Source organism: Podarcis cretensis, assembly GCF_951804945.1.
Source record: "Podarcis cretensis genome assembly, chromosome: 7".
Classification (NCBI taxonomy): Eukaryota; Metazoa; Chordata; class Lepidosauria; order Squamata; family Lacertidae; genus Podarcis; species Podarcis cretensis.
This window is the reverse complement of record NC_137176.1, coordinates 77,699,498-77,716,688: the sequence shown is the minus strand read 5'-3', so window position 1 is coordinate 77,716,688 and position 17,191 is coordinate 77,699,498. Positions and strand designations below refer to the sequence as shown.

The window sequence follows — 17,191 nt, the reverse complement described above, 5'->3', positions numbered from 1 at the left end:
CACACAGAAGCGACAGATGCTCCTCCAGCCTGGCGAGATTTCTTGCCCTAGTTAGCCGCCTTTCCCCTCCTGCCTTTCCCCACGCTTTGCCTCCTCTACCTGTCTCCTCCTCCAATTTGACGAGGAAGTCCTCAATCAAACAGCCAGGTCGCCCTGAAAAACCTCGCAGCGCGGCGTGCCGGGATTTGTAGTTTTCTGCCCCCCCCCCCCAAGCTTTCCGAGCCCCGGAGGCATAGGCTGCAGCCGCGGGACCTTTCCAAAGCCGGCGCTCCCGTTTTGCTTCGCGCGCCCTGGGCATTGCATGCGCAGCAAAGCCGCCTTTGCAGCGAGCAGACGGAGGGTCTTGTGGCCTCGCCCGACCTGCGGGGAAAAGACTACATTTCCCAGCCTGCACCGGGAACGGGGCTAACCCTTTCTTGCTGCAGGTTGTTCTTTTGGTTGCAGACGAGGAAAAAAGAGAAAACAGTGGAGGGGGAAGAAAAGAGAAAGGGAGGAAGAAGGGGTGGGGAAGAGGGGAGGAGAAGGAGAAGGAGAAGCAGCATCCCTTGGCAGGCGAACTATGCATGCCCTAAGCAAGCTCTGAGAGAATGGCTGTGGAAGGTAAGGGCTGCAGTCCTCCTGTCTTTCCCTTTTGCAAAGCCAGGGGCGGCCGCTCCTGCTTCCTAATGCACCGCCTTCCTTGCACCCACCTCCATTTCTTCTCCTTGGCGCTCACCTGGAGAAGGCGAAGCCCCAGGAGCTGGGCTAGGAAGCGGGGGTGGGGGTGGGAAGGCATCCTTCAGGTGGAGAGGGGCGGGGAAGGAGCCCACCTTTGCAAAATGCTCGCGATGGGCTGGGCACAGGCGCTTTTTGCAAGCGGAAGGGGGTGGGTCATCATGTGCCCGAAAAAAGGGTCAACGCCGCCGCTGCCCCTTCTCTTGCATGCCAGGAAGGGTTGCCAGTGGAAGCATCCCACCTGCTCGGAGACGCACCGCTGCTGCCTCCCTTCCCCCATCCTTGCCCGCCCCTTCTCTGAAAGCTATTATTATTATTATTATTATTATTATTATTATTATTATTATTATTATTTTGGGGGAGCATGCAGCACAGGATAGGGGGGGGGGTTTCTGTAAGAAAGGTAGTTTCTGATAGAAAACCCCCTCTGTCCTGCTGCATGCTCCCCCCATAATAATAATATAATAATAAATTAATTGCATTAGTTGAAGCCCTGTATCTCTGTAGCTGCCCCTCTGCCCTCACACCAATGGTTTTCTGATGTCCTTAGATACCACTTAAAAGAAAAAAAATACATAACAAGTGTGGTGCTTTTCAACATCTTCAAGTACTCTTACAAATCATATTCCCATTACCCAGCTTCACAAAGTTGGGCTCTGTGTAAGCTCTTGAGCCTTAAAAAGACGCTAAGGTTCAGGTTTTGCGGCTGATTTGGGGATATGCGGCAGTTAAATAGCACCGTTGAACATGCGCAGAGGGCCCGTTTGGTTTTAGGGATCAGAAAAGGCCCAGGATTTCCGCACAGCTGCACCAGATGAGTTGCACCTAAACAGCAATTTGTTCACGGGGCCTTGGAAGTTAGACAACTCCTTTCTGTAATGTCAAACACAGAAGGGAGTTTTCAGGAAGAGGGTTTGAAACCTGTGAAGTAGGTTCGAGCCATGGTTTTTCAAACGAGGGCCATGGGGGGTCTCAAAAATTATTGGTGGTTGTTTGGTGACATGGGAACCAACTCCTAGGGGCCAAGGTCCCTTTGGCTCGCCCAGTAAAACATTTGAGGGGGCTGCCCGCCCAAAAGTTGATGGTCATTGCCATTCAAATGTTGTGTGCAAGTGCCACATATTATGATTGATTATGTGGGATGGGGCTTACCTGCCCCCAAATTATATTCATGTTGGCACCCCTGTTCTGTGAAAAAACCCTATGATGGTGAGCAAGCAGACAGGAAGACAACTTGCCCGCCATTACTTATACTTCACAGAAATATTATTCTAGGGTGTTGGGTGAATTCTGCATTACTGCCAGTGGGCCTTGTAGGTGCCCTGTGTGAATTGGGGCCTACTTAGTAATAATAATAATAATAATAATAATAATAATAATAATAATAAATCTAATACCTGCCTTCACCATGAGGTTGCAGGGCAGGTCACAACAATCTAAAATACAGAGACAGTTCACACAAGGTGTCTTAAGTATACCATCGTCAGCTTATGATATTTTCTGAAAAGTTGCTCAAAGCAGTTCTCTGTCGTGGGGAAACACTGACTCTGCCATATGTTGTGGACCTGCATCTCCCCATTATGCCTGTCCGCTAGCCATCCTTACTGGGGCTGGTGGGAGTTCTGTTTTTTTTAAAAAAAAATATTTATTGAGATTTTTTAAATACAAAAGATGCAAAAATAATAAACAATATGACATGTATCATAACATATTTTCAAAGCTTCTTTGGACTCCCTCACGTCCCCCGCTCCCACTTACATCATTGTAAAACTTTTTCCAGCAATTTATCAACTTGTTTACATTCTTAAGTCTCATTCATTTAATTTAGTCTAATAATTCTCCAAAAAATTTATATTTCCTCAATCTCATTTATCATCCAGATTACATCTAATTTAGTGGTGCTCAATTGTTTATGATCTGGCATCCTTCTTAACATCCAACTAAATTACAGTGTTTTTGTAGATAAATCCTAAATTTCTTCCAGTCTTCTTCAACCCTCTCCTCTCCCAGGTCTCGGATTCTGCCGGTCATCTCAGCCAATTCCATGTAGTCTATCAGTTGCATCTGCCATTCTTCCAGTGTGGGTAGATCTTGGGTTTTCCAATGCTTAGCGATGAGTATCCTTGCTGCCGTTGTTGCGTACAGAAAAAAAGTTCTGTCCTTCTTTATCACCCTCTGGCCGACAATACCCAGGAGGAAGGCCTCTGGTTTCTTGGGGAAAGTATACTTAAATACCTTTTTCAGTTCATTATAAATCATTTCCCAGAAAACCTTCACTCTAGGGCAAGTCCACCAGAATGTTCCTTCAGCTTCTTTACACTTCCAACATTTATTATCAGATACAGTTCTGGGATGTTCAGCAACATCTGCATTCAGTTGCCCTGATCCCGTGTAGGAGATCTGCATCTTGTATGCATACATTACTTAGGATGGCAAACTATGGACGTAAATGCACCTCTGAATAAGGACCCCGTCTATTCAGCACCATGTTGTTTTGCATGGAATGCACATTTTGAGGTGCTTTCAAATATGCATGCAAACATGCATGCTAACAGCTTATTTATGCACCTCGGCTTGGGGCGTTGTTGGGGGGTTTTTGTTGGAGGGGGGTACAGTTGCTGTTGATACTCATTTTTTGTATCTTTATTTTGGATTCGTGTGGAAGTTGTTCAATTTGGTTGTGTAATTTTTGAAGTTTTCTTTATTATTTACAACTGCTTTTATGTTATGGGGTTTTTTATATACAATGTATATACAATGTATATTTTTTATATACATTATATACATTTATATACGTTTTTATATACACTTTGAGCATAGTTTTAACTTTGGAAAGGCAACATACAAATAAAACGATTGATCGTATCTCACGGTATATCTCAAGCGTCAAATGCAAGGGTGAAGAGTTGTATCTTCAGAGTATAACCAAAGCTGTAAACCGGGGTCAGCAAACTTTCTCAGCAGGGGGCCGGTCCACTGTCCCTCAGACCTTGTGGGGGGCCGGACTATATTTTTTTGTGTGGAGAATGAATTCCTAATCTCCACAAATAACCCAGAGATGTAAAAATACCAGACAGGCCCCACAAATAACCCAGAGATGCATTTGAAATAAAAGGACACATTTTACTCATGTAAAAACACGCTGATTCCTGGACCATCCGCGGGCTGAATTTATAAGGCGATTGGGCCGGATCTGGCTCCTGGGCCTTAGTTTGCCTACCCATGCTGTAAACTGAAGGTGCCTTTGTGGGGAGGGATCCCATAGCTTAGGGGATGCCCCAGATAATGCCCTCTGTTGGGTCACCACCGTCATCCCTGAGCTCCTGAGGGTGAAGGAACAACAAAAGAGGGTCCCCTCTGCTGAATTTTAGCCCTCAAGCAGATCTTCCTAATAATTGTGGGCCTAAGCTGTTTAGGGCTTTAAACACAATTCCTTTCTGAATTGGCCCAGAAATGAACGAACAACCAATACACTGGTAATATATGGACTGAAACAAAACAACGATAATCATTAATATTAATTTTAGAATAGTTATCAGGTTATTTTAATTCTTCCCTTTTCTGCCACCTTCATTTTCTGTAGAAATCACCTTCGTTCTTTTTTCTCTCTGTTTCTGTCTGTTCTCTTTATCTCCCCCCTGCCACTAATCCTGAAATATTAAATGAAATTTTGGAGACTCAACTTTTAGCATAGCTCTCTTCTCTGGAAGGAACAGAAAATGAGGAGCCTACCTTTCTTATGCCAATAGCGGCAAACTCTTTAAATTTTTTTATCACATTTAAATTTTTTAAAATTTATTTATACACACAATACAAACAATATAAAACAATATAAAAGTGCAAAATGATACAATCAGTTTAAAACATTTAAAAAATGTTGTCACTGAGACTCAAACAAATATTTCAGGTACCCCATACCCGTGAGGTTTTGTAAATCTTGGGAATTCTTATTTTCAAAGTCTCCTCGGTTTCAAAAGCAACAAGGGGCACTGTTTGAAAAATACAAGCCTAAAGGCCCTTTGGACATGCTAAACTGTAGAATCCCAGCCTGTGAACATAAGCCATAGAATAAAAATTGAAGGTGGGCAAAAAACGACAAAGAAAAAAGACAAGAACAATATTCTGCAAAAAATAGTATGAAAACATATGAATGTGTAAAAAAAAGTGAACTAGTTCTAAGTTGTTTCTGGAAAATAAATGCTTTTTAAAAGCCAGTCTAAAATGGTAGGCTTTATGTCTTTTCTCTCTCTGTAAAACCAAATTGGATACACCTCCAGTGAGCTTGTTCCACCACTTTGGTGGTCCCATTGGTATGGTTCCAAAGAAGGGACATATCTGATGGGATAGGCATATTTCTTAAAAAAAAAAAAAAAAAAAAAAATTATTCAAATTTTAAAGGTTACAAAAAGAAAAAAGAGAAAAAAGAAAAAAAGACAAAAATAGTACAATCAATTAAACAATAAAAAAAATCGAACCTTTACATAGCCTTCTTTCCTTTACTTATTTCCTTGACCTCCTCACACCTCCCATTTTTGTATTCTAATTCAAATTGTTATTTCAGCAAATCCTTCCAACCTTGTTTTTATCTTAATAATTTGTCTTAATATACTATAATTTTGCGTTCTCTCTTTCACCAATTCATTTTTGCTTAAACCTTTATATCATTTCTGCCAAAACCACATAATTTTTCCCCCAACATCTTTCTAACAATCCTTAATTTTACAATATTTTTGAAGATAAACTTTAAATTTTTTCCAATCTTCTTCCACCGACTCTTCTCCTTGGTCCTGGATTCTGCCAGTCATCTCAGCCAGTTCCATGTATTCCATCACCTTCATCTGCCATTCTTCCCGGGTGGGTAGATCTTGTGTTTTCCAATACTTTGCAATGAGTATTCTTGCTGCTGTTGTGGCGTACATAAAAAAAGTTCTATCCTCCTTTTGCACCAATTGGCCGACCATGCCCAAGAGAAAGGCCTCTGGTTTCTTCTGGAAGGTATATTTAAATACCTTTTTCATTTCGTTATAGATCATCTCCCAGAAGGTCTTAATCCTTGGGCACGTCCACCAAAGGTGAAAGAATGTACCTTCAATCTCTTTACATTTCCAACATTTATTATCGGGCAAATGATATATTTTTGCAAGCTTGACTGGTGTCAAGTACCACCTGTACATCATTTTCATTATATTCTCTCTTAAGGCATTACATGCCGTAAACTTCATACCTGTGGTCCATAACTTTTCCCAGTCAGCCATCACAATGTTATGTCCAACATCTTGTGCCTACTTAATCATAACCGATTTAACCCTTTCATCCTGTGTATTCCATTTCAACAGCAAGTTATACATTCTTGACAAATTCTTAGTTTTAGGATCTAACAATTCTGTTTCCAATTTTGATTTTTCCACCTGAAAACCAATTTTCTTATCCAGGTTATAAACCTCCCTTATTTGATAATAATGAAGCCAATCTTGTACTTTATTTTTTAGTTTGTCAAAACTCTGCAGTTTTAATCTATCTCCTTCTTGTTCCAAAATTTCCCAATATTTTGGCCAATTGGCGGGATAGGCATATTTCCACTGCTGAAGAGACCGGGCACTTTTAACTTCAAAGGAGTGGCTTATCTCTTCTGCTGTGGGAATTGTCATAGGGGAAAAAAGAAAGTGCAGTTTTTATTTCAAACCTAGTTAGGGCTGCGTACTTACCTGGGAGTAAGCCTTACTGAATGCAATGGGATTTACTCTGAGTAAACATAAATGGGATTACATAAACAGGATTACACTGTCCTGGACTCATTCCAATGAGACAATAAATACTCCAATTCAGGCATAGGCAAACTCGGCCCTCCAGATGTTTTGGGACAACAACTCCCATGATCCCTAGCTAACAGGACCAGTAGTCAGGCATGATGGGAATTGTAGTCCCAAAACATCTGGAGAGTCGAGTTTGCCTGCTCTGATTTCTGTAGACTGGGATTTATTTGTTTAAATTTTTTATCTTACCTCTCAGTTACACATGAGACCGTCGAGATAGAACTCAATTCCAAGTTAAGAACAGTACTTTTTTAAAAAAGAAAACAACCAGGAAATCACACAGCTTTAAAAAGGAGTAAACTAAAACAAGAGAAATAAACTTAAGTCAACCAAAAGGCCTTGTGAAAAGAAAAATCTTAACTTGTACATGGCAGTAAATTACATTTTCAGTTGAAGCATGGGGCTAATCCACATGTATGTGTATCTCCTGCATGCCTGTTTAGAACTAAGCCCAATTTAGTTCAATGGGACAAATAAGTATATTCTTTTTAAATGGAGATGAATGTGCCTTGGATTGTCCGTGCTCTTAGCAGTTTGGCATCTCTCTTCCCATGAGTGAAAAGGAAGCCTTAATCTAGGCTTAGCATATTTCAAACAGTGAAAATGTTCAGCTATTTTTATGGGGAAACGGCCAAAAAATGGCACTGCCAATATAGGCTGCCATACATCCAGATTTTCCTGGACATTTTCCCGATTTCCACCCGGACACTGCTGCCGACCGCAGTGAGAAAATTCAGACGTATGGCAATCACCATTTCAAGCTGGGAAAAGATTGTTTCCATTTTAAGAACAAGCCAGGATGGTGACCCATGGCTTGAAGCTGGCTTAATATCATGACTTGCTCTGAGGTTGGTGTCAGTGACAGCATTTTTTTCTAGTTTGGCTAGAGTGGGAAACAATGGCTAATGAAAGACATATTGGTTTGTTTTCAGCTTGTGTGACAGGAGGACTAACAGGCTGAGTGCATGCCCAAATGCTTGTAAATATCTTGGCTGGTTTATTGATTGTCCTAATTGGGCCAATACTTGATGCTTTGTTGTTGAATTCTTTAGGAAATTATTGTTGGTTGAGCTGATAAGAAATTGTTGTCTAGTGGGGTTGGATTCACACATTTAAATGACCAATTAATCTGCAGTCCATTCAGGCACAAACACACCTTTGTGGACAAGACAGGGAATTTGTGATTGTGGGCATAGAAATATTTGCATTTTAGCTTCTCTGTTCTCTGTTTTCTTTGGCTACTTCCCCATTCTTTCTGCTCAAGGAAGAGCGAGTTTAATCCAGGGGCTGCACCTTGTTGTGTGTATTCTTGAACTGTGCATTCTGGTTTCTTAAACTGTCTGCTCCAAATAGCAACAGGAAATATTTCAAGCTTCATGAAAAAGAACCACCCTTGGCATTCAGGCTGGGCAAACTTCCAAAGCCTGGTGCCCTCCAGCTGTTTTTGACTCCAGATCCCATCAGCCCTAGGAAGCATAGCCAATAACTAAGGAGTTGTAGCTTAACACATCTGGAGGGCACTAGGGTGGGGAAGACTGAAAGAGGGCCTTGCAGTTGGGAAGCAGAACGTTTGAGGCATATAGTACTTCTCTCGCTCTCTTTTAAAAATTTTATTCAGTTTTCTTTTTCATTCATTACCTACATCTCATATCCATAACATTTACTACTGTAGATTCCGGTGTATAAGACGACTTTTTAACCCCGGAAAAGAGGTTAAAAAGTTGGGGGTCGTCTTATACGCCAGGTATGGCTTTCTCCTGGTGTGGAGCCCACCCACTGCTGCTTTGGAGGCAGTGGCGGAGGGCTCCGCTCTGCGCAGGGCAGCTTTCTTCCAGCACGGAGCCCCCCCACTGCTGCTGCCCAGAGTATAAGACTGGGCTTATAAGACGACCCTCATCTAATACGCCCAGTTGCCTAATACGCCGGAATCTACGGTATTCATTCCTTCCTTCCTCCCTCCCCTCCTAGCCCTCCCCAAACTTCCGCTTCTAGTATGTTTCTGCTTTCACCCACCTTGCTACCTCCTAAAAGAAAAAGTGCTAATAACATATTTATACAATAACATCTAATCTAAAAACATAAAGATGAAAATAAGTACACCATATTATTTCTCTATCTTCTACACATTTTCTAATACTAATGATGTGAATGTTTATTTAAATCCTGCCATCAAGTCTATAGACTTACTTTGTTTTTGCAAATATAATAGAAATGGTTCCCATTCTTTTTCAAAGTCACTTGTCTTTTTCTCATTGTCTGTCATTTTTGCCAGTTCTGCATAGTTCATCAACTTCTCTTGCCATTGTTCTTTAGTTGGCGTTTCTCCAGTCTTCCAGTTTTGTGCAATCAATATTCTCGCAGCCATAGTGGCATACATAAATATTTTCTTTTGGTATATCTTGGCCTAAGATACCTAGTAGAAAGGCTTCTGGTTGTTGTTTTTTGCAAAAGTTATTTTCAACATTTTCTTCAACTCATTATATATCATTTCCCAATAAGCTTTTGCCTTTTTGCAATCCCACCACATATGATAAAATGTACCTTCTAGGCATGTAGTACTTCTCAAACTGAGAAGTGTGGAAGCATGTCTCTTAAGATCAAGCCACCAAGCTGGGACTGTTGAATGTTCTATGCCTTTGGGAGCAAGATCGTCCCATGCACAGGGGTCCCCAAGTATTCCTAGCCAAACTTCTATTTTCCCTTGCTACCAACAGGGGTGGACCTTGGTAATATGGCACCCTGAGCAAAGCCAACATTGGACACCACCTCCAGCACTCACTGTGCCTTCCCAAAGCTGGGTAAGGGAGGTGCAAGGCTTTGGGAAGGAGGTATGAGGCTCTGGCAACATCCTAGAGTCCTACCACCTCCTTCCAGAAGCTGGGCTAAATCCACCTCTGCTACCACTTCCCCAGAAGACTGAAGTGTGGGGATGGGGAACCTGTGGCCTTAATAGAGGAATTTTTGGATTCCAGGTCCCGTAATGCCTAACTGTTGGCCATGGCTGATGGGAGTTGTAGTCCCCCAGCACCTGTAGGGCCACAGGTTCGCCAATGCACCAGGATTCTTCAGTGCTGCTCATAGGAGAGTTCATATGCACTGGGAGAAGGAGGACTTGTGAGTCAAGGACCCGCCACCTGCATAGGATTATAAATAAGATACCAAGACACATTATTTTAGGTTAATGGGCAAAATTAGGCCACAACTTTTATTGGTTACAGCATGTGAGTAGTATTGGCTTAGGCATTGGATGAAACACGAATACATGACTCCACCCCGCTCAGCAGGGAGTCATATCAGGGTTAACAACCAATGGGAGGAGCTTGTTGATGCAAATACAACTGGAAGCTCCCCCATGACGTCACCAGGGGTCATAACATGGCCCTAGCCACCAGCAGGGCATTGGACAGGATCCACGACCGCCGGATTCCTTTAACGGAATACCCAAAAGAGGAGGGGTAGATGATGGCGCATACCCAATCCTCCAACACAGCACACATATTCCAATGCCTAACCGCCAATACCAGAAAGTTGTGACAAATTGCTACAAGGTAGGCGAAGAAACCAAGAGGCTGGTGCCAATTTGCCAAATGGATAAAAATGTCCTACCAGGCCCCTTGGGCAACCAAGGCAACTAACCAAAGTCCATAGCAAGGTCAATACGCAAAGGAAGCTGACCTAAAAGGGAGGGAGGGAGGGCAGGAGATCCGATGAAAGCAGGAACCTGACTGCGAACTGAGTGCTGCCGCAGCTGTTTAAATGCGGTTAGCCCCGCCCACCAGCTGGCCCTATTGGTCGGCTGGAAGGCTTGGCCGCGGCAGCAGAAGCAATCAGGAGCAGGGAGCCGAGTACGCCTCCCTGCCGCTGTGGGAAGCTGCTCCCGCTCACAACCCCTCCCCTCCGGGAGGAGGAGAGACCTTTCAGGAGCATCAACATTCCTGGATGAAGAGGCGAGCGGGATGCTGAGAGCAGTTTTAGCTGGGCTATCTTGCAGCTGCAAGGAGGCTACTTACAGTGTCAGGTGAACTGTGCCTCTAACTTTAAGGAAGCAGGAAAACGTGGTGCCCTAAGTGTTAACAGGTTGGGAAACTCTGGATTTCACAATATGTACTGTACTTGAACAATATGGGGATGATATACTGATTGCTGCCAGCACAGTAAGAGGTCAAGGCTGTCAATCTCTCATGGTTATAGGAGCAACATTGTCTTGACTTAGTGTGGTGTAAGGTGTTTGCGTTTCTTATTTTACATTCTAACAAGGATAATTTGGGAGGCGGTTAAGAAGAAGTATACAGGCCGTCTTTAAATATGAGCCCATTGAGACAGCTGCCAAGGAAACTCTATTTATAGAGCTTGGAGTTTCAACAGTGTTCCTTTAACTGCTTCCTTCCTTCCAGTCAAAGTGAAAGAAATAGGTCAGAACCAATAGCAGAAAGCTTTTTTTAAAAAAAAAATCTTTGTTAAAATGTTTGCAATTATATTTTCTCTGCTGCATAGCGGAAGGTTTGCGGTGATAAACAAATTTGGATAAGCACGTTCTCAAGGAAACTGTGAAACAGTATTTGTATACCTGCCTGTGGATCTAAACTAGATATAGGGCAGTTTGGAATAATAATAAATAATCAAATGATCTGTAGGGTATCTAGTGAAAGTAACTCCATGGAGTTTTGTTATCATCTTGTCAGTTCTGAATTATTGCAGGCAGGAAGTTCAGGGTCTTGGAGATACCAGTCTCAGAGGAATGAAGCTCAACTACAATGGCAGAGCTTGCAGGAGATAAAACTGCAAGTAATAATAATAATAATAATAATTTTGTATCCCGCCCTCCCCGGCCAAACAACAGGTAAAAAACAAGTAAAAATAGCACAGTGTACATAAAATTGCACAGTCAATTAATTAAAATACATTCTAGAATCAATTCAGAATCAAATTAATGGCAACCATCGGATTAGAGTTCTATGAAGATTACAGAAAGACAAAGGGGGTTAGACTGTGCCTTGGCCAAAGGCCTGGTGGAACAGCTCCATCTTGCAGGCCCTGCAGAAAGATGTCAAATCCCACAGGGCCCTAGTCTCTTGTGACAGAGCATCCCACGAGATCAGGGCCACGGCTGAAAAAGCCCTAGCTCTGGTCGAGGCCAGTCTAACCTCCCTGTGGCCCGGGCTCCAAGATGTTTTTATTTAAAGACCGTAAGGTCCTCTGTGGGACATACCAGGAGAGCCTGTCCCGTAGGTACGAGGGTCCTAGGCCGTATAGGGCTTTAAAGGTTAAAACCAGCACCTTAAACCTGATCCTGCACTCCACCAAGAGCCAGTGCAGCTGGTATAGCACTGGGTGAATGTGATCCAACAGTGAGGACCCCATAAGGAGTCTTGCCACGGCATTCTGCACCTGCTGGAGTTTCTGGGTCAGGCTCAAGGGCAGCCCCACGTAGAGTGAGTTACAATAGTCAAGCCAGGAGGTGACCATCACATGGATCACAGTGGCTAGGACAGGGCGAGAGGCACAGCACAGCACAGGCAAGACAAAGTGATTGGGGGGCAAATAGATAGGACACCTGTACAGTGCATGGTCTGAAGGCACCTGAGGCCACCACCTGGTTCAGAGTTGGGGAACCTGTGGCCCTATTGATGTTGTTGAACGACAGTTCCTATCATCCTTGACCATTGGCCATGCTGGCTGGGGCTGGTGGGAGTTGGAAATCCAGCAACATGTGGAGAGGGACCTAGGTTCCCTAGTCCTTAGCTGAAACTAAGCTTGTCTGTGTCTGGTCAGAGTTTGGATGGGACCTTGTGTACACCGTTTTGGGGTTTTATGAGTAAGGGAAAGGGAAAGGAACCCTGGACGGTTAAGTCCAGTCAAAGGTGACTATGGGGTTGTGGTGCTCATCTCACTTTCAGGCCGAGGGAGCCGGCGTTTGTCCACAGACATCTTTCCAGGTCATGTGGCCAGCACGACTAAACCGCTTCTGGTGCAACGGGTCACCGTGACGGAAACCAGAGCGCACGGAAACGCCGTTTACCTTCCCGTCGGAGCGGTAGCTACCGTATTTATCTACTTGCACTTTGACGTGCTTTCGAACTGCTAGGTTGGCAGGAGCTGGGACAGAGCAACAGGAGCTCACTCCGTCGTGGAGATTTGAACCGCCGACCTTCTGATCAGCAAGCCCAAGAGGCTCAGTGGTTTAGAACACAGCGCCACCTGCATCCCTACAAAAAAAAAGTGGGGCACAGTACCAGTGTGGACAAACACAAGGAAACCAATCATGGTTGCCTGGTTCAGTAGTTTCCCACATTCTGTCATTTAACCCAGCACATTGGGTTGTATCCAGCCATGTTTTACTCAGAGTAGATGCACGGAAATCGGTGGGCATTGTTCTCCCTGCCTATTGGAGGCAGTATGTCCTTGAATACCATTTGCTGGGAATCACAGCTGGAAAAGGTGCTGCCATGTTCAGGATCTGCTTGCTGGCTTTCTGTAGTTTGGCCCCTGTGAGACCATGGTGCTGGACTGCATGGACTTGATCCAACAGAGCTCTTCTTATGGTAAAACCCAGCCACTTCCTCTCTCCGTTACCTCCAATAATTCAGATTAAGTCCAAACTCTCCTATATGCCGCAGGATGTAGAATGAGGGGTGGCCAAACCAACTCTATGACTGCGAATGTCTGGTGTCCTTTGACATGGAATTGGCCTATTTATCTACTTGCACTTTGAGGTGCTTTCGAATTGCTAGGTTGGCAGGAGCAGGGACCGAGCAACAGGAGCTCACCCCGTCGCGGGGATTGGAGCTGCCAGCCTTCTGATCGGCAAGTCCTAGGCTCTCTGGTTTAACCCACAGCGCCACCCGCATCCCAAAGTATACTGGGCAGAAAATGGGATGGCTACAGTGACCACTCTTTCCTCATGTTCCGTCTTGCCTCTGAGTTGGCAAGTGGGGTAAGAGCAGATTTGGCTCTTAGGCTTCCAGTTGCTAATCTTCTGATCTAGGGGGTTCTTGGCTCTGGGGGACAAGCAAGAAAAGGGGACACAGAATTCTTCTCACGCTTGTAGGCAGAGAGATTATGGGGGAAGATGGAGTCTGTTGCATCTTCATTTTTCCAGTGCCAGCAGAAGAAAGCGGGGGAAGAATTCTTCAAAAATATTGGACACACATACAGTTTGCTCTACAATAGTTTTAAATTGAATTATTTGGATTAGGGTTGATTTAGCCCTATTGATTTCAATAGGACTAATCCGCTTAAATGCAAGTATTTCAGCTCCACTTTGGATCAGGCTGCCCCAAATCTGGCTAACATTGATTTAAAACCTGAGTAGTTTTCCACTGAATAGTAACCCCCCCCCAACCCTCCCAGACTTTCAATTATATATCTAGGATATAACTGGAAGGATCATTTGTATCAATTCTTCTTTTATTAGGGATGTGACAAACACCCCGGCTCGATTTAAATTACTGTATAACCTTCGTCCCTCTGGGGAAATTGCGAATTGCTTGGCTAGTGACTTTTGGAAATGCAGGAGTTTAATGTCACCTGAGGCTGTTGCAGATCCATCTGCCCCCTGCTTGACTGACCAATTAGCTTGGTTTGGAAATCTCTATTTTTGGTTGTCCTCCGAGGTCACAGCGCGCACCCCAGAGGCCTGCCGAGAATACCTTCGTAGGCTTTTCTCTCAGGCAGGGGCAGCCGCATGTGGCTTAAGGCTGGCTATCTGCTATAAAAGAATATTAATCCAATTCCACATATTGGGAGGCTTCATTTGGAGGAGGGTAACGACAGCCAGGCACATAAAATCCAACTATTCTGGACAACAGCCATACGAGAAATATGTAAAATAAGCAAGTATTAGACATCACCCCAGAATTGGCCCTACTAAACATCTTCCAAGACAACAATGCCCATTTACACCACAAAGCACTCATAACCCACCTACTTTCAGCAGCCAGAAATACCATAACCAGACACTGGAGAGACCTGTCATGAGTAAGCATGGACCAATAGTACCAAATAGTATGGGAAACAGCCCTACTAGAAAAATTAACCAATAAACTGAAACTGACACGGGGACAAACAAAAGAAGACGCCTTTACCCCGGTATGGCTCCCCTTTATCACATACACAGCCCATCAAGACAATGACAATAATCCACCAACAGCATATAAATCAATATGGCTAACCTGATCCAAAACACCCACCTGCCCCACTCACACACGAAAACAAAGATCACCACAGCCAATCACAAACAAACAACCACACCCTAGGCCAACCCCAACCTCTCTCACCACCAAAGGAACACAAGTGAACAGCAGAGAACTGGCACGAGTAATGCTGACACCAAACCCTACATACATTAAGCAAAATAGAAACATCGCCACCTGACCCCACCCATCTTCCCCCCTCCATCCCTTTTCTTCCTAATGTCTCAACAAATGAAACTGATTTGTAAAAATGTTAAATGGAAAAAATACAAGAGACATTACACATACTTCTGTAAAACAAGAAAACAAAATAAAAAACAAAACAAAAAAACCAAAACAAGTATACAGTGGTACCTTGGGTTAAGTACTTAATTCGTTCCGAAGGTCCGTTCTTAACCTGAAACTGTTCTTAACCTGAAGCACCACTTTAGCTAATGGGGCCTCCTGCTGCCGCCATGCCACCGGAGCATGATTTCTGTTCTCATCCTGAAGCAAAGTTCTTAACCCGAGGTACTATTTCTGGGTTAGAGGAGTCTGTAACCTGAAGAGTCTGTAACCTGAAGCATATGTAACCCGAGGTATCACTGTATGCGCTTGGAATGATAGGAAGGAAGCAGCAGTGGGCATGTTCCAAAATACCCCCTACAATCTAGGGAGGCTGCCCCTGCGCTCTGGTGCCTGTCTGTGCTAAAACATTGCTTCTGTTTTGCAATGTAGGGACTCCTTGAGGGGATATCCTTTTACTCTTTTTTTTGTGAGTGTACACGTAGCGGGTGGGAAAACCTCAGGCCCATGGGGGCAATTGCACTCCTCAGGCCTCTCTGCTTAGTCCTTGGGACTCTACCGATCCAGTACATTTCCGAGCACAATTCAAAGTGTTGGTGATGACCTTTAAATCCCTGAACGGCCTCGGTCCTGTATACCTGAAGGAGCATCTCCATCCCCTATCATCCAGCCCAGACACTGAGGTCCAGCGCCGAGGGCCTTCTGGCGGTTCCCTCGCTGCGAGAAGTGAGGTTACAGGGAACCACTCAGTAGTGGCGCCCGACCTGTGGAATGCCGTCCCAGCAGATGTCAAGGTAATAAACAACTACAGTGGTACCTCGGGTTACATACGCTTCAGGTTACAGACTCTGCTAACCCAGAAATAGTACCTCAGGTTAAGAACTTTGCTTCAGGATGAGAACAGAAATCATGTGGCGGCAGCACAGCGGCAGCAGGAGGCCCCATTAGCTAAAGTGGTGCTTCAGGTTAAGAACAGTTTCAGGTTAAGAACAGACCTCCAGAACGAATTAAGTTGTTAATCCGAGGTACCACTGTATTTTACTTTTAAAAGACAACTGAAGGCGACCCTGTTTAGGGAACCTTTTAATGTTAAAAGGTTATTGTATTTTAGTGTATTTTAGTGTTCTGTTGGAAGCCGCCCAGAGTGGCTGGGGAAACCCAACCAGATGGGTGGGGTATAAATAATAAATTATTATTATTATTATTATTATTATTAATAATACATCCTCTCTCTTCCAAGGTCAGATCCTTCACCGACTCTCCTCCACCTCAGCGGCGGAGCAAGCTGATCGGGCGCCTGGGGTGGCATGTGTGCCCTGCGCCCAGGGGTGGGGCGAGCTGGGGCAGTATGCCCCGTGGGGCCTCCAAGGAGTCTGCCTGACTCCTCCGACTCAGCCACCCTGCAGCTGAGGGGGAGGCAGCGGATGGACCGTTTGGGGCAGCCTGGAGCCTCCCGGCGCCCAAGCCACCGCGTCAATCCCAGGAGAGACGCGTGGCTCGGGCGTGCTGCAGGCCCCATGGTGAGTGCCACCCGCCATTTTGTCACCCCCCCTCAGTGGTGACATCCGGGGCGGCCAACCTCCACCCCCCTTCCTCCACCCCTGCTCCACCCCTTCCTCAAATTCTTTTGCCAGGCTGGAATGTGGGTGAGGTCTTTTTTTATATACACGTATTTTTCGCTCTATAACACGCACCCGACCATAACACACACATAGTTTTTAGAGGAGGAAAACAAGAAAAAAATATTCTAAACGAAACAGTGGATGTATGATTTTTGTGGTTCATGCTGTGACCACAGACATGTAATCTGACGGTGAGTTTGGGGTAGCCCAATGCAAAAATCCTGAGGATCTATGCTTTGTAACCACGTTTTTGCACCACTGCGGCCCCAGGCAACAGTGGGTGCGTGATTTTTTTGGTGCAAGCTGTAGCCATGGACATGCTATGTGATCTGATGGTGAATTTGGGGTGACCCAGTGCAAAAATCCTGAGGATCCATGTGGATCCGTGCTTTGTAACCAGGCTCTCTGTCCCTCTCTTCTCCCCACTCAGTGGCTCTTCTCCCGCTTTGCTGTTTCAAAGCGAGCAAAGCGAGCCACGGAGGAGGGAAGGAAGGGGAACCATGGATCCTCTGCTCACGACTGCAGCAGATTCCCCCCCCCCCCCGCGCCATCCGTAGGCATTCGC

The 17,191-nt window shown here is 44.7% G+C and overlaps 1 protein-coding gene across 3 annotated transcripts in view; it reads left to right on the top strand.

The window, feature by feature from the left end:
- The first annotated feature begins 442 nt into the window (after window positions 1–442).
- The window catches only part of SAMD12 (sterile alpha motif domain containing 12), a 217,942-nt gene continuing 201,193 nt past the window's right edge, over window positions 443–17,191 (top strand). The window contains exon 1 of one of the 3 annotated variants that reach the window (XM_079984562.1): window positions 443–600. In XM_079984562.1, coding sequence (XP_079840688.1) covers window positions 588–600 — 13 coding nt within the window. In that variant the 5' untranslated portion in view covers window positions 443–587. The remainder of the gene's footprint in view (window positions 601–17,191) is intronic. The other 2 variants (XM_079984560.1, XM_079984561.1) reach the window with 2 other exon arrangements.